The sequence below is a fragment of the Hyperoodon ampullatus genome (assembly GCF_949752795.1).
Source record: "Hyperoodon ampullatus genome assembly, chromosome: 8".
In the NCBI taxonomy this organism is placed as follows: Eukaryota; Metazoa; Chordata; class Mammalia; order Artiodactyla; family Ziphiidae; genus Hyperoodon; species Hyperoodon ampullatus.
In genome coordinates, this window is record NC_136921.1 from 2912960 (window position 1) to 2934792 (window position 21833).

At 43.6% G+C, this 21833-nt stretch overlaps 1 protein-coding gene across 3 annotated transcripts in view; it reads right to left on the reverse strand.

Annotated features, from left to right (window-relative positions):
• The window catches only part of TRAF3IP1 (TRAF3 interacting protein 1), a gene marked incomplete at its 5' end in the record, with an annotated part of 65387 nt that overhangs the window by 17012 nt on the left and 26542 nt on the right, over positions 1 to 21833 (reverse strand). For all 3 annotated transcript variants that reach the window (XM_079710799.1, XM_079710798.1, XM_079710797.1), the window contains 3 exons: positions 18246 to 18322; positions 21118 to 21151; positions 21365 to 21488. In XM_079710799.1, the coding sequence (XP_079566925.1) occupies positions 18246 to 18322; positions 21118 to 21151; positions 21365 to 21488 (235 nt within the window). The remainder of the gene's footprint in view (positions 1 to 18245; positions 18323 to 21117; positions 21152 to 21364; positions 21489 to 21833) is intronic.

A 21833-nucleotide genomic window follows, 5' to 3' on the forward strand; every position in this document is an offset into this window, starting at 1 on the left:
CCAACATAATCTTGATCGTAACACCTAATGACAATACACAGACACATTCGAACAAACACCCCAGGTTAATTTCACTTGAATAAAGATACAAACTTCTATTTTAAAATAGTAGTAAATTGAATATAGTTCTGCAGTGGACAAATAATAGTCTATGACCAAGCAAAGGTTATTTTAGGAATGTAAGAATTGCTCAACATTAGGAATTCTATTAATATATGATAATCTCAACAGTTGCCAAAAAGATATTTGATAGCATTTAACATCCATTTCTGATTTGATGCCTAGAACAGTGCCCAGGATATGGCAGGTGATCGATCAATAAATGGCTGGTGAGTGAATGAACACTGACTTGTTTTTTCTTTGGCTGCGCTATGCGCTGTGCGGGATCTTAGTTCCCTGAGCAGGGATGAACCCGTGCCCCTTGCAGTGGAATCGCGAAGTCTTAACAACTGGACCACCAGGGAAGTCCCAAATACTGACTTCTAAAACAAAATAACTTATAATCATAGAACAAGTTTATATTAAGGTTTTTTTAAAAGGCTAAATAAAAACTAGTAACAAGTGTCCAACTTAAGAAATTAAAAAACAAAACAAAACAAAACAGAATAAACTCAAAGAGTAGAAGGAAGGAAATAAAGAAAACTTGAAATATCAGCAAAAAGTAAAATCAAAGATACAAAGTGAAGATCAACAAAGCCACAATTTGATGGTTTTAAGAGAGTGACAGACAAATTTCTGTAAAAAGTGATTTAAAAAAAAAGGAAAAAGCACAAATAAGTAATATTATTGATTTAAAAAAAAAACCCTAAATTACAAATAGAGCAGATGTTTAAGAGTTCTATCAAAAGCTTTTTTGTGGGCTTCCCTGGTGGTGCAGTGGTTGGGAGCCTGCCTGCCAATGCTGGGGGCACAGGTTTAAGCCCTGGTCCGGGAAGATCCCACATGCCACAGAGCAGCTGGGACCGTGAGCCACAACTACTGAGCCTGTGCTCTAGAGCCTGCGAGCCACAACTACTGAGCCCGTGTGCCACAACTACCGAAGCCCGTGTACCTAGAGCCCATGCTCCACAACAAGAGAAGCCACAGCAATGAGAAGCCCGCGCACCTCAACAAAGAGTAGCCCCCACTCGCCATAACCAGAGAAAAGCCCGCGCGCAGCAACGGAGACCCAACACAGCTGAAAAATAAATAAATAAAATAATAAAATAATTTTTTTTTAAAATGCTTTTTTGCAATAAGCTTGATAGTTTAAAAGAAATTAATAACCAGAACTGACTCAGGAAGAAATAGAAGCCTGAATACGCCCACAATTAATACAAAAATAAAAGCAGTAGTTTAAATTTTTCCCACAAAAGAAACACCACCCTCGGATGGTTTCACAGGTGAGTCCCACCAAACTGTCAAGAAATGTATCATTCCATCATCTACAATCTCTTCCAGAGAGAAGAAAAGGACACTCCCCAATTCATTCTTAACCTGGGGACAAAAACAAGACGAAGACCACATGAGGAAGAAAATCAGGGGCCCATTTCACCCACGAATATAAGTGGAAAAATACTAATCAGCAACTAGAATCTAGCAGTGGATAAAAAAGATAGCACATCATAGCAATGCTGGTTTTATACCAGGAATGTAAGAATAGTTTAATATGAGAAAAGCTATAAATGACATTTATCAAATTAAAACAAGACAATAGAATCATCTCAATCAATGTGGAAAGAACATTTAATAAAATCAACACCCATTCAAGATAAAAGCCCCATACTGGGAAAAACCGTACTTTCTCAACTTGTTTTTGCTACAATAATATCAGGAAGGGGTAACTTCTAGAATCATGTCCATTAAAAATCAGGAAGGAAACAAGATTGCTCACTCTCACTACTACTATTTCATTACTACCCCAGCCAGAGCAATTAGACCCTAAAAAGAAAACCGTGAGGACAGGAGAGGAGGAGGTGAAGCCGCCTTGACTCGAGGTGGCACATGGGCTGGGGTCAGAAGGCCTGGGTGGGAGTCCCCGCTGCGCGCTGACCAGTCCCTTAGCCTCTTGGAGGCACCCCCATCTGCATCTCAATATCATCCACCTTAGTATCCAGTGGCTGTTACAGCATAGACACAAAAGCATCAACAGACGCATTTGGAACATAATCCGTTTATCGAGGAAGCTGGTTATGAATCAACAGCACTCCTACCTACCAGCAACAAACAGAAAACAGTTTCTAAACATACAGCACTTACAATAACTGAACGAACTCTGGAGTACCCAGACAGAATCTAACAAGAGACATGCACAACCTCTACAGAGAAGATCCTCAACATTTACGGAAAGACCCAAAAGAAGGCTAAATAAATGCAGAATCTTGTGCATGAATATGCCCACTGAACTCAAGAAGCTGGTTATAACGTTTACGTGGCAGTGGAAAGGGCCAGTAACAGCCAAACTCCCAGACGTGGGGCCTTATTATAAAGCTACAGGGACTGAAGCAGGGTGGACAGGGCAGGGCCAGTGAGACAGTGCAGCCCACAGCCCGCAGCCCGCAGGCTGGCCCACCGCCTGCTTTTCATATAGCCCATGAGCTGAGAATGGTGACCTTTCACTTTCTTAAACACTTGAAAAAATATTTAAAGAATAATACTCTGTGACACACACGAAAGTCCTATAAAATTCACATTTCAGTGTCCATAAATAAAAGTTTATATATGGATACGTTCATGTGCGTGTTGTCTACGGCTGCTTTCACTACAATGGCCACATTGAGTACTGGGCACAGACCTCACGGCTCTCATAGCCGAAAATATTTACTACCTGGCCCTCTACAGAAAAAGTTTGCAAGCCTCTCGTGTAGAGAATCCAGGAAGAGCCTTCATATACAGCAGAGGCAGCGTCACAGATCAGTGTGGAAAGGAGGAAAAACTGGGGAGAAAAACTGTATCTCTGCCTCAAGGAATACAGGAAAATCAACTCCACATGGATCAAGGACTTAAATGTCCTAACAAAGCATTCGTTTTTTAAAGAGAATAAATACCTTTCTGGCCTTAGAAGAGACAAGGATTTCTTAACGAAGACACAGAAAGCACTAATGATAAGGGATAAGACTGAAAAATTTGACTAGATTAAAATTAAGAACTGAGTCATCAAGAGACACTGCAGAAGGACGAGGAAACGTGAATAAATGACGCCTTTCATGCGACTTGACCTCCCTTGACTCTCCACCCCACTACCTGCTACTGTGTTATTTTTCTATACAACTGATGTTTTGAAAGTTGTCTTAAGGATTTCACATGTAATTCTGTAGCCCATTCAAATTCTCTTTGCTTCACTGGTTTTAATGCTCAATTTTAATTCATTTTGTTCACACCAAGGATGCCCATTACAAACACGTGAGCCACATATGTAACTTAACATTTTCTTCTAGTTTCGTTAAAAAAGGGGAAAGAAATAGGTGAAATTAACTTCAATAGAGTTTTAATTAACATTGTCCAAAATCTTGTTCCAACACACAGTCAATATAAAAATTACTAACGAGATGGTTTCTGTCTTCTTTCCTTCTATGACTTCTATAAACCCGCTGCGTCTGTTAAGCTTACAGCACACTTTCCAGTTCAGACCAGCCACTTCCAGGTGCCCAAATGCATCTGACCAGTGGCTCCTACACTGGCCAGGCCTACTTTCCCCTTTCCAGAGGGGTGGGCTTGGGCTGCTTTTTTTGATCTCTTAGTTATCTAGATAGTCTATATTTTAGGCAATCATTTTTTCCAAGAAGAATCCAAGAGCAATACTTTTTGAGCCCTTGCATTATCTGGGTATGTCTTTCATTATTTCTGCATATGAGATGCCAACCTGACTAAATAATAAGCATCTTGGGTCAATTTGTTTCTCTCCAAATGCTATAACCACTATTATTATTCCATTTTCTTCGGGCATTTAGGGCTGCTGAGAAGTGTAAAAGCAAATCTGACTTCGGTTCCTTTGAAAAGAACCTATTGGGGCTTCCCTGGTGGCGCAGTGGTTGAGAGTCCGCCTGCCGATGCAGGGGACACGGGTTCGTGCCCCGGTCCGGGAAGATCCCACATGCCGCGGACCGGCTGGGCCCGTGAGCCATGGCCGCTGAGCCTGTGCGTCCAGAGCCTGTGCTCCGCAACGGGAGAGGCCACAACAGTGAGAGACCCGCGTACCGCCAAAAAAAAAAAAAAAAGAACCTATTGTTTCTTGCCCTACGGTATACCTATAGAATAGTTAAAAACAAACAAACAAAAAAACACCTCAATCCCAACAATACTGCCAATATTGTGAGTTCTCTTTTTACCCAGAACATAATTTTAAGTGCAGGCCCACCGCAGGTTAAGCTTCTTGCTTTTGTGAAAGTACCAAAGCACCTCTTAAAAAGCATACTTTTGTGTTTAACATCACATTAATCTAGGTCAGAAAACCATTTAAGCGTCATGCCTATCACACTTTACTTGGAAATCTGAATCACTGTTCAAACCACAAACTTCCAAGTTGTGGCAGAAAACCGCAGAGCAAGGGGGCTGTGCCTGCTCTCCACCACCCGACGGCCTGCGGTCTGGCCATCCAGGGCTTTGTGCCAGGAGAGCTCCACTGGAGGGGCTGGAAGCACCACCCAGCAGCTTAGCATGCGGCTCCTGAGGCTGCAGCCACTACTGTTTATTTCATCTCTGCCAAGGGCTTCCTCACGTGTTAGCATTCCTTCTCTTCCATGTCCCTCTTTCTCTTCTAACTGTTGTTCAGTAGCTCTGAAATTCACCTAGTCAACAGGTAATGATCACTCACTTATGTCCGATACTATGCGAGCCACGGGAGGGGGAAGTGAGACGCACGGGTGCTCACCTTACGAGAGTCCCTTCCGAGGGAACGTCAGTAAGTGGCCTTTCCTGGCCCCTTTCCCTCCTGAACCATTCAGCCCTGAAGGGCAGAGCAAGGAAAGCATCTGCACGGGGTGGGAAGCCTCGGGGGCCCAGGGTGGGGAGGGGAAAGGGAGGAAGGGAGCAGCAGTCAACGCAGGCTGCAGAGCGGGCACCTACGCGGGGAGACTGGCTAGTCCAGGAGCAATGGGGAGCTCGTCCACAGGGCAGCGGTCACACTGGTGTTCCGGCGAGGGCTGCTGGAACCCAAGGTGGGTGAAGAGGGCAGCCACACAGGCCTGGGATAACAGCAGCAACGGGGACCGGCTACATGCAAGGGGGATTCATGTATAAGTTCATCTACAAAGGACAGTAAGAGCCAGGTTTCACACCGTTGGAAAAGAGAAATACAAATACAGAAACAGAAAACTGGAACACACACACACACACTCACACACACACTCACACACTTTTTCTCTTTAGCTCTGACCAGCGAGAGGGCCTGACAGCAGAAACACTTCAAAAGCAGTGAGCACGCCCAGTGAGCAGATCTCGGTTTCTAAAGACCCTTCTCCAGTGCGAGGAACCAGGAGAAACGGCTCATGCCAGGGCTGAGGCAGGGCAAGTACAGGCAAGGCCTAGAACATCTTGGTGAACCAGAAAGAAAGGAAGAACTCAAAGAATGACAGGGCCAGAGTGAAAGCACACAGAAGCCAGTCTGAAGGAGCCCCCACTGGCCAAGTCAGAGGCCATTTGAGCGTTAAGATAACGATAAAACTAAATTGGAAACCATGAGCCCATAGTGATATAAATAATTACATTGAAAGTTAGTGAAGAACAGGATACTTACCTGGTTCCAAAGCACTTCCCCACAAAGCATTATTTATTACAAAAAGTAACTTGACAGTGGAGAAGCCTGGCAGACACACGAGATCCGAGGCAGCACTAGCAGTAACGGGACAGATTAAAACACATGCCCCGTGATAGGACCCAGTGAGAAGAGCAGGGCCTTGCTTCTGGGCTATTCCCACCCAAACCATGGTAACAATGTAGCAGTGCTCACTTCCTGGGGAAGGTGGCCCTGTTGTAGTGATGAAAACGCCCTTGTTCAGAGAACTTACTCAGGAAAGTATCCGGGAGTGATATCAGCAATTCGTTCTCAGAGAGTTCAGAGGGGAAACTTCTTTGTATCCTACGTGCAACTTTTCTCTAAGTGTCAGATTACTGTGAGAATTAACTGTGGCAACATATCCAGGCACGTGGCTCAGGGCCTGGCCCACAACAGAAGCTCACCAACTCTGGGGCACGATGACTACTGCTGCCACCCCACGATGGGCTTCGGAGAAGGCCTTCCTTCCCTAGAACCTAAGCCGGCTTCACGCACTCGAGGGCTGAATGCGGAGCCAAGACTAACCAGAGGAGCAGAGTGGGGGGATAGGGGGCCCTGGAAGGAGGGCCATGACACATATACTCCTTTTTCACATTAAACATCCCGATCAGTCATCTCTGAAGTATCTGAAAGTGCTCAGAAGTGGTCCTCACAACTTTAAATGTCTGACCTGCTTCTAAATCGGCTTTTCTTCAAAAGTATCTTTTAAAATTGTTTAAAAGTATTTTCTTTGCCTTGTTTAGCTGTTACTATTACAACATAATTGTCTATCATTTTTCACTGCAAGTGACTCTATTTGTAGTATGGTAAAGCTTTTAAAAGCTACCTGGAAACCTAATCAGTCTCACAAATATTAATATGCAGAAATTACTCCTGAGTTTCAAAACCTAACAAATAAAACTTTTATAACACATCTTGTTTGTAATATGGAGTACCCATGGAAGAGTATTAGGATACAGTGTATTTATTTGTAAATAATTTATAAATAGCAATGTCTAAAAAAAATACACATTTCTACTTTATTTTAAGATCTTTTTTTCTTTAAGGGATTTAAGAATATTCTCTAAAATTTATAGCTTATGTAGAGCAAAACCCTGACATAAAACAAGCCCTTCACTAAGTGGCCATCAGTCCTGGCCTCTGTGACAACAAGGATTATGGAAAGGCTTTATTAGTCATTAAAGGGTTCCTCCTGCTGGGGAGAGGTCTTCGGCCAGAAGGAATGTTTTAGAGATTTGATCAGAAAACCTTGATAATGCTCCAATATGAAAAATTATACATGCATCACTGCTATAAGTAGGAAATCAAGTATTTCAATGCCAAGCATTTCAGTTTTCCTTGACTCTACAGCACCCCTGTGACCCGGACCCCAGGAGAGCGGCAGGGCCGTGCCCTTGGTTCCTCCAGCTCGGTCTCGCTGACATGGCCATGTGGCCCAGATTACATTAGAAACTCAAGGAAACCTAATTTATTCATCCAGGTCTGGTCCCTCCAGCAACAGAGCTTCCCTGGAAGCTGCTTTTCAAGTCATAAGTAAACACACAGGAACAATAAAGAGACGGGAACTAGCAAAATAAAATAAATATGTTTCTCACTTAAAACAGTAAGCACAAATGGGTATGTTTCAGGATGGACAAAAATAACTAAGAATAAGAATAGTTACCAGGAAATAAATGTCTTTGTTTAAAGTGAAGACAAAGACATATGGATTTCAGGATTAAACCAGTTCTAGGAATGAGCTGCTCCACCCAATCCACACAGCACAGGTTCTGCCCCTGAAAACTGGGGGGGGCGGGGAGGGGCGGTTTCTGGTGAATCTGAGATGTGTCCCCAAGCAGCCCACGGGCCCTACTGCGTTAAGACCCTCTGCCCAGGAGTGGAATAAGAGCTGGGCCCCAGGCCTTGTGCGTGAGACCTCGGCAAGGTACGTAGATGCCCGGACCCCAACTTCCTCAGCAGTGCAGTCCTCCCCCAGTATCTGGGGATTGGTTCAGGACCACCCCCCAACCCCAGACACCAAAATCTTCGGATGCTTAAGTCCCTTATGTAAAATGGCAAACTATCTGCATATAACCAAGGCACATCCTCCCGTATACTTTAAATCACCTCTAGATTATTTATAACACCTAATACAGTATAAGTGCTGTATAAATAGCTGTAAATTTAATGTAAATGCCATGTAAACAGTTGCCAGCACTGCAAATTTAAGTTTTGCTTTTTGGAACTTTCTGGAATTTTTTTTTCTTGAAATATCTTCTGTCTAAGGTTGGTTGAATCTCTGGATTCAGACCCCATGGGTGCAGAAGGCCCACTGTAAATCGTCGATGGTACCAGGCAGGGCTCTGAGCAAGGTGGTGAGATTACAGGAGGTGCTGCACGGGGAACGTGGCTCTCCTACCTCTGTCACCCACGGACCTGCAGTCCACCTGGACCAGCAGAGACAACTGGGGACCCGCCCTGCAAGGCTGCTCTGTGCTGGGCTTCAGGGGACCAGGCCAGACCTGCACCAGCAGGCCAGCCAAGGCAGGCTGAGCCGGCAGTGGCTCAGCTAGATGATTTTTACGCCACTCCTTGTAAGCCTTGATTTCTAATGTGTTTTTTTTTTTTCCTTAAAAAAGTTTCGTGGGGCTTCCCTGGTGGCGCAGTGGTTGAGAGTCCGCCTGCCGATGCAGGGGACACGGGTTCGTGCCCCGGTCCGGGAGGATCCCACATGCCGCAGAGCGGCTGGGCCCGTGAGCCATGGCCACTGAGCCTGCGCGTCCGGAGCCTGTGCTCCTCAACAGGAGAGGCCACAACAGTGAGAGGCCCGCGTACAGCAAAAAAAAAAAAAAAAAAAAAAAAAAAACAGTTTCATGACATCCATGACATCATGGATATTTTCTAGCCTTCCTACCTCCACAAACTAGCGAGAATTACCCTTCAGTCAGGGCAGTGCACCTGCAGTCTCTTCCTGTCGACAGAGCCAGAGTCTGCAGCTGGAGCTTCTGTGACATGTGACGAAATCTCTCTTATTTGTCTACTTTCTGCTCCCAAGACTACCCCCTGCACTCTTCTACAGTCAATTTGTCTAAACTCACTCTGAATCCTAACCCTAACCAACTGACGTCCACCCTGTGGCTTCCATAGCACAGTCCCCTCCTGCGTTCATTAACGTGTCACAGTGAGTATAGTTAAACCCCAGGCTCCATACTACTTTGTAACTGAATGTCCATCTACAGGCTTAGGCTGTCAAAATCAATCAAACTAAAGATATTTTTTATGCAAAGCACAGAACTTTGGAATTGAGGCCAAAATTACTTATCACGACAGAACTAAAATCTAGGAAAGTACAGATATAATATGATATGAATTTTAAGTTGACATTTTGAGTAAAAATATTTATTTGTCACATTATCATTCACTGAGTAAACATATTAACGAGAAAATGATGACCATTCAATTTGGAAATGTTTATAAGACTATAGCTCATTCTTATAATCCAAATTGTTAAGTCACATATATATTTTTTCAGGTAAAGTTTCCTCATCCACGTAACAAACCACATCACAGGATATACAAAGAAGGCCTGTGTCCTCATAATTATTTTCACAAAGTTCAGATACATATAATGTTTTGATGGTTCCTAAACCACTTTTGTTGTCTATAATATATCCATGGTATATTATCTGTAAGTATTTTGAAGTGATACTGTTGATAATGCTGCTTTAATTTTTTTTTTTTTTTTTTTTTTGCGGTACGCGGGCCTCTCACTGTTGTGGCCTCTCCCATTGCGGAGCACAGGCTCCGGGCGCGCAGGCTCAGTGGCCATGGCTCACGGGCCCAGCCGCTCCGCAGCATGTGGGATCTTCCCGACTGGGGCACGAACCCGTGTCCCCTGCATTGGCAGGCGGACTCTCAACCACTGCGCCACCAGGGAAGCCCCTGTTTTAATTTTATATCCAAAACTCCAAATCCCCAGCCTATGTATTGGAAAACACTGCACTACTTGGGAACGTAAAACTATCCCCTTATTTCCAAATAAATAAAGAAAGAAATACAAAAACCCTATAACTCTTCATGATTACGATCAATTTCAGTGGTTCCCCAGTTTAGCTATTAAAGGCTCACCAGTGAGGAACTATCGTAGCATACGTCCCCTTTTATTTCTTTCATAGCAATTTAAACAGGAACAATATTCTTAGCAAAAGAACATCCAATAATACTAGGACCATGAACTTCCAAACTAAGAATACATTTATCAGGCGCAGAATTTCAGTTAAGCAGGGATTTGGAATAGCAGTTTTCTAACAGGGTTAAGGAATTTGTAATGAAATTGCACCATCTAGCTACCAAAGTAAGAAATAACTTGACGACCTATTCAGATCACCAAAGTAAAAGAGAATATGACCAAAACCCCTGACTTTCATATAAGAATTTAGGTAATTACTATTAGCTATATTCTACTTATTACAATTAAAATATAACATGTTTGTGATAAGATCATTTTATCCATCAAGAGGCATTTCAAGATACAAGAGGTTCTCATATGCCCAAATAAGTGCTTCTTTAAGACAGTCATCCATAATCTCTATGATGTGTGGGTGCCACCTTAGATCCTTATGACAGCTTTCCTTCAGAAGGGCAGTGAAATACATACATGCAGGTCCAATTCAACACACGCTCAGGTTCTCATCTGAAGAGATGTATGACCTCTAGCAGTCCCAGTACAATAGATGGTTTATGTGACCGAGAAGATGAAGAGAGTAAAATCACCAAAACTTTAAATAAACGAAGAGAAAGAAATCTACGAAGAGAAATAGACTCTCTGAGTCTATTTCAAAATAAAGAATTTAAATGCAAAGAAAAAGCATCTGAACTTTAACATTCACAGAACAGATATAAAATGAAAAAGCACCCGAGAGAAGACTGTATAAAAGGAGACTGAAAAATTAGGAGTGAGAAATCTTTAAATGGTACTTTAAACTGAGTGAACCATCCTTGACACTGCTGGTTATTCTCCAAAGCATCTTCATTTATAAAGCTTAAAAAGCAAGCATTTTTAAAGCATAAGGAACACTGTAATAAAACTGCTTTTCTGGTTGTTTTTCAAAAACTTCATAAATCTGAAGGAAAAAAATACTTGGCATGGGCTAATATCTTACTATTAACAAAGTTTATATTTCCTCTTGAAAAGAGAGCAAGTAAGTCAGGATGATGAAGAAAATGCTCAAAGCAATCTGACTCACATATTTATTCTATAATGTATTCCTCAAGTCCATTAGCACAATAAGAAACGGCTTTTCTTCCAACACAACTTCAAAGACAGGCTGGAGAGATGCCCAGATTACAAATATGTATTTCCTTAGCATTGAAAAGAGTGCTCCTTCCAAAAAAATAAAAAGTACCGAAACTGAGGGCACACTACAAGTTATGTGAGAGCAAACACCTACTATTTGAATTTTTGAATAAGATAAAGAAGATAAGCAATTAATATTATGAATAATACATAAAAATCAATAATGATCATAGATAGATACAGTCTGCACATAGTCGTCCAATCACCTCTCCGTGAAATCAACAGTGTGCACTGAAGTGTGGACACCAAAGAGAGAAAGTAAACATACTCTGCAAGCACTCTGAAACATTTATAAAAACTGACCACAAACTAGGCCACAAAGAAAGTCTCAATTCCAAATAGTCAACATCATACAGACCAAATTCTTTGAACATGCAACTATATTAGATACTGTTAAAAAAAAAAAACTTTTTAAAAACCTTTATGTTTAAAAACTAAAGACCAGGGCTTCCCTGGTGGCGCAGTGGTTGAGAGTTTGCCTGCCGATGCAGGGGACACAGGTTCGTGCCCCGGTCCGGGAGGATCCCACATGCCATGAAGCGGCTAGGCCCGTGAGCCATGGCTGCTGAGCCTGTGCGTCCGGAGCCTGTGCTCTGCAACAGGAGAGGCCACAACAGTGAGAGGCCCGCGCACCGCAAAAAACAAAAAAAAACTAAAGACCAGACTCCGAAACAGCCCACATGTTAAAAAAGAAATAACAACCAACTACTTCATATTAAAATTCATGGAGTTTTTAGTATTCAAAAAATTCTAAACTTAAGGATATAAAGCATGCTTAAAGGGAGATGTACAGTCTTAAACATATTTGTTTAAAATTATAAAGACTAAAAATAAATGAGTTGTGTCTTTTACTCAAGAGGCTAGAAAAACTAAACACCCAAAGAAATTAAGAGGAAGAATAAACAGTAGATACCAATGAAATGAAAATAAAAGTGAATATCTACAAAACCAAAAGGTGATTCTTTGCTAGAGGGTGTCTCCTTCAATAGTTTTTTCAAAGTTTTATCAAAGGAAAAAAGACGCAAAAATTTTGGAAGAAAAGGAAAACTATAACTATAGATATAGTTTTTAAATCATAAAAGTATCTCAAAACATCTTTTTGCCATGACTCTGTAAAATGTGCATGAAATAAGCAACTTCCTAGAGAAGCACCGGGGAAGGGACTGCTGGTTGACCCCCGTGTCTGATCTCCCTACTTATAGCAAAGCTTCCTGCCCTGTGTGCAGCCCACATGTGGTAGCCGTGCTGGTTCCAGAACCCTCGGCCCCTAGCCAGGCAGGCAGCCTCCGCCACTTACCCAAGTGCCTTGCAAAAACATCATTTTCTGACCATGCCAGGCAATGAGAAAATTTGGCAAGTTCTAGTCTGTATTAATGGAACCTCTGATTGCTAGCTAAGCAAACGGATGCCTGGAATAAAGGTGTCACTTCACAGACCCCTTCGTGACAAAGATCTGGCCAATATAATGTAAGTAGAAGTAGTGTGCATCACTTCCATTAAATAGCCTAAAAGAGAAGAGGTGGGCCCTTCTCCTACTTCCCTTTTCCTTCTTGCTGGCTGGAACGCAGTCGTGAAGGCTAGAGCCGACAGCTATTGTGGCCCATGACATGCCCTGAGAGATGGAAGTCACGCATGGAGGAAGGAGGCAGAAGGGTCTGGATCACCACCACCTCCAGACTGACTCGTGACCTTCCACCTCACTTTAGCCACTATTGCTTCAGATCTTTCCTCCACCCACAGGTAACCCTAATCCTAACTGATTCAAATATTAATTACCATAATAAACTTAAAAAGAAATAGGAAATGGAATAGACTCACTTAGGAAAGTGACTTGGTAAAACAAACAGAAAGGACCAGTCTGAGAGAACAGAAAAGCTAGCAACGTAGATGCCAATACTAAGAAAAGTGAGAGAGGAGGAGGAACCAGCAATGGAGACAGAGGAGAGCTGACCAGCACTGAGCAGGGGTGACCGGCACCAAGCAGGTGTGACTGGCACCAAGCAGGGGCACCAGAGAGGCACGCTGCTGTCCTGGGAGCCAAAGGGAGAAGGCACATCAAGGAAGAGCGCCCAAGTGAATGAGGTGCTGCTGCTAATTCCAGTAAGATGAGGACTGAGAATGACACGAGGAGGATTTAACAACCAGGAAGGCAGGTGACCTTGACAAGAGCAACTCAGAAGAGTCATTCACGAGAGGATGGGAAGGGGTGAGCTGTAGCTGGTGAGTACATCCAATTCCACCGAGGAGTTCTGCTACATAGGGAGGCCAGGCAATGGAGCAAGAGTGAGCAGCCAAAGCAAAATCAAGAAGGATGAAAACAATTCCAATCAACATCACAGTAGGATTTCTAATGGAACCACACAAACTGATTCTAAAATTCATACAAAGCCAGAAAGATTTAAGAATAATAGCCAAGGGCTTCCCTGGTGGTGCAGTGGTTGGGAGTCCGCCTGCCAATGCAGGGGACACAGGTTCGTGCCCCGGTCCAGGAGGATCCCACATGCCGCGGAGCGGCTGGGCCCGTGAGCCATGGCCGCTGAGCCTGCGCTTCGCAACGGGAGAGGCCACAGCAGTGAGAGGCCCGCATACTGGAAAAAAAAAAAAAGAATAGCCAAGACAACCTGGGGGTGGGAGGAGTGGAGGGGAACAATTAGAAGGTCTTTCCCAGACATAAAAACATAGGACTTAAAACAGGAGGAACACAGCAGAGCCCAGAAATACACCCACACACGAGGGGTCTGGGTTCACTAGAGGGTGGCACCACTTACAAGGAGGAAACAAGCAGATCCCTACCCACGACATAAACAAAAACTCCAGATTAGAGACCTAGATGTAAAAAAGAAAACAAACTATTTTAAGAAAACTATTGAGATCATCTCTATTACCAGGATAGGACAGTTTTTTTTTTTTTTTAACGCAAGAGCAAAACAACTTATAAAGAAAAAGGCTGATTAAATTTTATATCAAAATAGAAAAGTTCTGTATATAAAAAGACATTAAGTTAGACAAGTAACAGACTGGGAAGATGTTTACAGCATGAGACACAAGGGATTATTCCATGACACATGTAATAATATATGCAACCATAACATATACCATATGATATTTATTATTATAGGATATATGACATATGCAACCATTTTACACACACACACACACACACACACACACAACAAAAGGAAAAACACCACTAAAGAAAGTGGGCAAAGATGTGAACAGGCAACACACAAGAAGAAACCACAGTGTCAATTCCAAAACCCACAAGCACTGAAAATGGAAAGATTTTTCATAAACTTGGCACCAAAACTCATGTGAGGTTATTTTTAGCATTCTGCCCACCCCCTTAGTGGGACTCTTAATCCATGCTGTTGTGGAACTGTTCATGCATTTGATTACCTCTAACCTCAACAGGGATTAGAGGATATACAGTATATGTACCACATCACATTTCTAAATCCAAATACTTCTGGCATCAGGAGTTCTGCATACAGGACTGTGACTGAACCGACACCAGACAGTTGATATGAGGCCAGAGCAATCAATACAAAGCCCCTAGCACAAAGGGAGGCAACAAATGTGAGTTGCTATTAATATTAAATTAAAGAAACAAGAAGATACAATCGTACATCCTTCAGATTGGCCAAAAAATTTGTTAAGGGTGACAATTTAACAAATGATGCTGGAACATTTGGATACCATATGCAAAAACAAATAAATAAACTTCAATATACCTCGCATTCTATACAAAAATTAACTCAAAATATAAAACCTAAAGCTATGAAGCCTCTAGAAAATATATGAAGAAACCTCTATGACTGAGGGTTAGGCAAGACTTCTTAGACACAACACCAAAAGCACAACCAACAAAAAGAGCAAACCACTACATCTGACTGCTTTAAAATTTTAAACTTCTGCTCTTTGAAAGACGCTGTTAAGAGAAGGAAAAGACAAGCCACAGACTGGATGAAAATATTTGCACATCATGTCTGATAAGGGTCTCGTATCCAGAATATAAGAAGAATTCTCAGAACTCAACAGGAAGAAAACCACCAGCCTAATTTTAAAAGGGGCAAAAAAATTTGGACACTTTACCAAAGAAGATATTAGAATGGAAAAATAAGCACAGAAAAGACGTTCAACATCATTAGCAACTAAGAAAATGCAAATCAAAACCACAGGAAATTAAAAAGACTGGCCATCCCAAGTGTTGATCAGGGTGTGGAGGAACTGGAACTCAACTGCTGGCTGGAACGGAAGGTGGTGCAGCCGCCCTGGAAGACAGTCTGGCAGTGTTTTAAAAAGGTGAACACACATTTACCACATGACCCAGCAGGCCCACTCCTAAGTACTTACCCAATGGGATGAAGTATTTGTCTACACAAAGACTTGTTCACAGCAGCTTTGTCTGCAACAGTCCCGAACTGGAAACAACCCAGATGTTCCTTGGCTGATACATGGGTAAGCACGCAGCGGTACACCCACACCGCCGACTACTTACTACTCAGCAGTAAAAGAAAAAGTGAACTGTTGATACACAATGCAACGTGGAGATATCTCAAAACAATCAGGATGGATAAAAGGAGCCAGACCCAATGAAAAGTATATACCAACTGAGTCCATTCATATCCAGTTCTAGGAACGCAAACTAAAGTGACAGAAGGCAGATGAGCGGCTGCTGGGGACTGGGGGGAGGGGGGGACATGGAGAGAAGTGGGTGGGAGGGATGCCCAAGGGCCACTTCTGAGGGCGGTGGGCATGTTCGTTATCTTGGCTGTGGCTGCACGGATGTGTGGCAACAGAGACTTCCTTTCCATTCGGAGAACAAATCGGTACCGCCTTGGACAGCACCTGGTGAAACTGCACCTCTGCCCGCGCTCTGGCAGAGCAATTCCAGGTCTGGCACGGCCTCTAAAGTACGGGGGTCGCAAGTCACAGGCCCAGGCCTGGTTCTGCTGTTATGAATACAGTCTCATTGGAACGTGGCCACACATCTGTTTACTGGTATGTATGCTGTATACAGCCGTTTGCTCGTCAGCAGAGATGAGACGTTACAACGGACACTGTATGGCTCTGAAGCCTTAAATATTTACTATCTGGCCTTTTACAGAAGACGTTTCCTGACCACTGCTGGAGAGAGACACTGGCTCTTGTGTGCCAGGACACACGCAAAGGAGCCTGTGGAAGCACTGTTCACAACAGCGAAAGGCTGAAGAATCCTAAATGTCCATCAGTAAAGGAATTAATTACTGACAAACACTGGAATACCATTTGTCAATTAAAGTGAATAAACTAGATCTACTGGTATCAAAACAGGCAGGTCTCAGAAGCATCACGCTGTCTGAAGAAAGCAACTTACACAACAAATCAACAACAGGATAAACTTACAAACTCATAAAGCAATGCAGATACACATAAAAGTAAGGAGCGCACCGAATCCATCTTAGTGGTTTTGCCCTCGTGAGAACAGGATTAGAGCGAGGACAGAAAGGACTTCAACTTTTCCTATACATTTTAACTTATTTTTGAAAATCTAATTAAAATGTTTTTAGAAGACCCGCAAGTTAAATTTAAATCTGATGTCTATAACATACCAAAGAAAAAAAAGCAGTGAAACTTGCTGACTTTTCCCTCCCAACTGTAATACACATCACCCCTGACTTTAGAACACTCACAAACTGTACTTCTTTAAAGCAGCAAATGTTCACCAAACAAGGGAATTTTTTCCCTTTTATCTTCTGAAGTCAGAAGATCTACTAATCTGAAATTTACTCTTCAGAGGAAACTGGAACACAGGCCTAGTGTGCTTTGCAGAAAAACATAGCTATAAAATTTAAACCAACTGAAGCTTCAAAGGTTACCTACAGTAACAGCCCGGGGCCCACACTGGAGGTTTCTGACAGGGTTGCAGAAACACTGCCAGGGACACCGGGACAAGTCCTCAGGCCTATGAAAAGGACTATGACATATTAAAATTCCACAGCAATAGACAATAAACCGCAGAAAGAGTTTTTCTCCTTTCAGAAGAGCTGGCAGTGGTGTTGCCCGCAGAACTCAGGCTACGCTACTCTCCCGTTACTGCTGTAAAGGGCTCCCTCTAACGGTGGGCTCTACATGCAGCTCTCCTCAGTAGCTATTAATCCTGCAGGCCGTATCTGCACGCCAAACCAGGACATTTTAAGCAAAATTATCTAAAACAAATAACCGTTCATTCAACTGGAAGGAAAGAAAAGTGTCTGTGGGAGTGTGTATGTAAAACTTACTGGAACTGTTGGCTGCTGATAAAGCTAACTAACCAAGAAACTTCTGTTAAAAAACCCCAAAATAGGGCTTCCCTGGTGGCGCAGTGGTTGAGAGTCCGCCTGCCGATGCAGGGGACACGGGTTCGTGCCCTGGTCCGGGAAGATCCCACGTGCCGCGGAGTGGCTGGGCCCGTGAGCCATGGCCGCTGAGCCTGCACGTCCGGAGCCTGTGCTCCGCAACGGGAGAGGCCACAACAGTGAGAGGCCCGCGTACCAAAAAAAAAAACCCAAAAAACAAAAAACCCCAAAATGAAGATTTATTCTTTTTTTAAGGCATGATAACGGAAACCTCACCGTGGCATTTGAGGCACACTACCCGGCCTGCAGGTATCCACCCCAGGTCACGTGCCCAAGGGCAGTGGCTGGTAGGAGGCCGTGGGTTCCAACAAAGCCACATCACACACCTGTAAGAGAGATGGCTGGAGGCCACATACAAATAGCACGTGTATTTAAAAGCCAGCCCTGAAAACGTCCCCCGACTCTTACTTTGTCATCAGCCAGGGCCATGCGGACAGCCTGTCCACTCTGCGCAGGGAGAAGGGATGCACCAGGCAGGAAGGGGTCAACAGGGGGTCAGAGCAGAACAGGCCTTGGACCCTGACTCCTGAGCTCCCAAGCAAGGCCACTGCCCCACCCAGGACGGGACTGGATGTGGGTCCAGGGAAGCAACGTCGCACCCCAAAAGCCCCAAATCTTCTATCCTCCCAACTGGAGGGTGGGGCAAATGGGAAGAGGCTTGTAAACATGTAAACAGACATTACTGATAATCACAACATTTGAAAGATGCTTCTAATTTTTAAATGTAAATGTGTGAAACAGACTGCTAAAATGCCACTGTTTACAAAAATCATTTTGTTACCTTCTCTCCAGGTTTGGGTGACTGTTGCAACTTCTCATAATCTTTCTTAGTCTCCAAAATTTTTTTGACAAGTCCTCCTGTTGAAAACCAGTGGTTTTATGTTAAAGTGATTCTCTGCCCTAAGAAGCTATCCTGTTCTAAAGGGGTGGGGGGCTGGGGGTGAGGAGGAATACTTAGTTCTTATTCTTTCACTCTCTATACTGAAACAGCTTCAGATAATCATTATATGATAAAAGATCAAAGCAATTCTCTCAGCCTATTGTAGACTAAGTACAAATACTTTTTTTATATTGGGACAAGTGATCAACTTTTTTTTTTTTTTAAAGATTACTCGTGGGGTAAATATCATATGAAAAACCATTTGAATATATCTTGTTTGGTACATTTCACCTTGGAACCATGTGAATATTTTACATAAGGGGATATTTTACACAAATAAAACAAAATTAAATCAAAAACTTCAAAGCCTAAAACTTGAAAGCAAAATGAAACTCTAAATGTAACAGTATCGAAACCCTGAAGCATCATGAACTGTTAGCTCATATTTGAAATCGTGTATCCACTGACTCAGAAGCTGGAGCATGTCACAATCCGCGCTCTGCAGGACTGAGACCCGAGGAAGAAGAGGTTCATCTGAAACCTTGAAATCAGACCTGCCTCCTTCCCCTTGACCCTGTTCCCGCCCCACCCCCCGTTACAGCTATGCAGGCCAAACACACTTTTCATCACGTCCACCTTCTCGCATCATGCCTTGCAACCAGAGCCCTAAGACCCTGGAGGTACATCAGAGAAAACTCACAGGAGCAAATGCCTCCCTTTTTCCAGTTCTGAGGGACCATGAAGCAAATATCATGAAAGAGTCCCTTCTAATTGCTCCTTGAGGACAGAAGTGATGGTGACTTTTTCATTTTGGTTTTTTGCTTCTGTTTCTTAATTTTTTATAAATAAATAAAAAATAAACATAACAGTATCGTGTTGGCAAGCATAACCGAACAGAGAAGAATTGGTTGTACATCCCTAACGGGATACGCACTAAGAACAAAAAGGCAAGCAGATCTACCAAAAACGATCCTAAGGCGTTTCCAGTCATCACGCTGTTGTTAACCACCAGTGGTGTTGCTCTAAATTGCTGTGAGTGCACAATGTAGGGTAAAGAAGCAAACAGCTACTGCTGCTGGGAGCCAGGACTGGGGCACGAGACAGGAATGTACCTGCAAAAATCAAAGAACTTAGGAAGAACCCTGCAATCATAAATCTAAGTTGGAAATACCAGTACAAACTCAGGATATACTTTCCTACAAAAAAAATTAGAAAACCCCCAGAAACAATGACCAACCCAGAAGCAAGTTGCAGCCAGGCTCCTTAGAGACACGGGGCGGGAAATACACAAAACGAGTCTGAAACATCTGTCCTACCATAAACAAGGAAGCTACAAAGTCCACTGGGACACGTCAAAAGGCCCCCATGGTCCAACACTGGACAACAGAACATCAAGGAGAAACTGAGATGGACTGAAATGGAACACGTCAAGTGTGTTAAAAACCATGACATCATAGAGACATCAAGCGCTTGCTTCGGCAGCACATATACTAAAATTGGAACGATACAGAGATTAGCATGACACCTGTGCAAGGATGACATGCAAATTCGTTCCATATTTTTGTAAATCAGCTACTCCAATAAAAATTTTAAAAAAAAAACAACCCACCACCACCACCAAAGCCCTCATTAGTCACCCCTGAAGGTGCCAGGAGACAAATGCACTATTAAGAAAACTGATCAATGAAGGGGAAGCACGAAGCTGGGCCTCGGAGCGGCAAATTCCTGCAGAGGGAAAGCCTCACAGTGTGGAGACTGCCAACAAAAACGTGCTGGAGGGGGGAGGGGGCGGGACGAGAACGGTCACCGTCCCCACAACCCTCATGAAACAACAGACTGAGACCAACCTCCAAGCACAGAGACAGGCCGGTGTGATGAAGAACCAACACCACTTGTCAAGTGTTCTTGCCCGAAAAACCTGAATCTGACCAAGTCTCTAGAACCAATTTACAGGAACCGAAGAACATGGAAGAAACCCACAACACTGGGGTGTGACAAGCAACACCCAACTGTGAGGAACTCTGCTGGACAACCGACCAGCCTCTTCAACAAATAAATTACAAGGGGGATGGGGTGGTAGGGGACCTACAGGCTAAGAGCGGATTCAGAGTTAGATCCACCAGCTGCAAACACAGGGACCTTATTTGGATTCTGACTCATACAAACTAGAAAAAAAACACACAAAACTGGAAAAAGAAACAGGCATTTGATGATATTAAGGAATGACTGCGTTTTTTTATATATAATAATGGAGTTATGGTTATGCTTTTTAAAAAAGAACATGTTTATGGCAAAAATGATGCTCTCCAGGACTTGAAAGCAGTCGGTGGAGACTGAGATCAGACCAGATGACCGTTCACCGCAAAAGCTGCACAACAGTCAGGGGTTCACAAGACTATTCTCTCTGCTTCTATAAATGTTTGAAATCAAAGAAGACGTTGTGCTTGGGAAGAAAACAGTATGACAGAACTGTCGACCTGGAAGGACTTCAGGGGTCATCCAATCCCACAGTCTAACCGTGCAGAAAAGAAGTGATGTCATCCCCACCACTGCCTACGGCTGCCCTCCAGGGTCCTGGCCACCCCCCACCCTCCAGCAGCTTCCATCACCTTCCAGAATAAACCACACACGGAGGAGGCATCCGTGCCCACGGCATCCTATCTACTGCTACTCAGACCCCTGACCAAACTCTGGCAGACAAAGCTCATTTCACCAGATCTTTTCAAAACACACAGAGCAGACACACGTGTGCACACACAACCCCACGACTCACCGTGCTTCTCATCTTCTAATTCCACCGCTTGTACCTGAGCAGGAAAGGAAGAAGAAGAGGAGATTCAGATTTGTTGGAATCTCAAACTCATGCTTGCATGCATCTCAGCAGAGGTGACAAAATTAAAGATGGCAGAGAACTAACTGAAACACTGGAGGCAAATTCTGTCTACACAAATCTCAAAGTTGGAGAATTAATTCAGTGCTATTTGAGTGTGATTATAAAACATATGCTGTGGCTGACCAACCATTTCAAGCTCTGACATCTCAGAGAGCTGGGGGGCGGCTTCCACCACAAACTCATCGGCGTCCTCATTGTCAGAATTCTGTGACTCTACGATCACATTTGAGATGGTTTTACCACTTCCTGTCCTAAATGAAAAGAAATTAGATTAAATTAGAAACATCCTCCAGGTCACACGTCCTCATCAATCCCAGCGTCTGGAACTGTGCCTAAGGTTCCCTGAGAAGAGGCCGGAGCTGAGATGCAGTCTGCAAACGTGAAGTCTGGGGAAAGCAGCCAGGCCCCGCACACCCCCATGCCGCCCCGCCCCATGCCGTGCCCTCCTCCCAGCCGGGCTCGCTGCGGGACCAGCCCTGGGCCTGCAGCCCCTCTCCAGGAGAGGCCCAGTCTCCCAAGTCGCAAACCTCAGGGCAGGGGTGGCACTGGTGGCCCTGCTGGCCAGCGCCGCCCCAGACCCCCAATCCTTGGTCTCT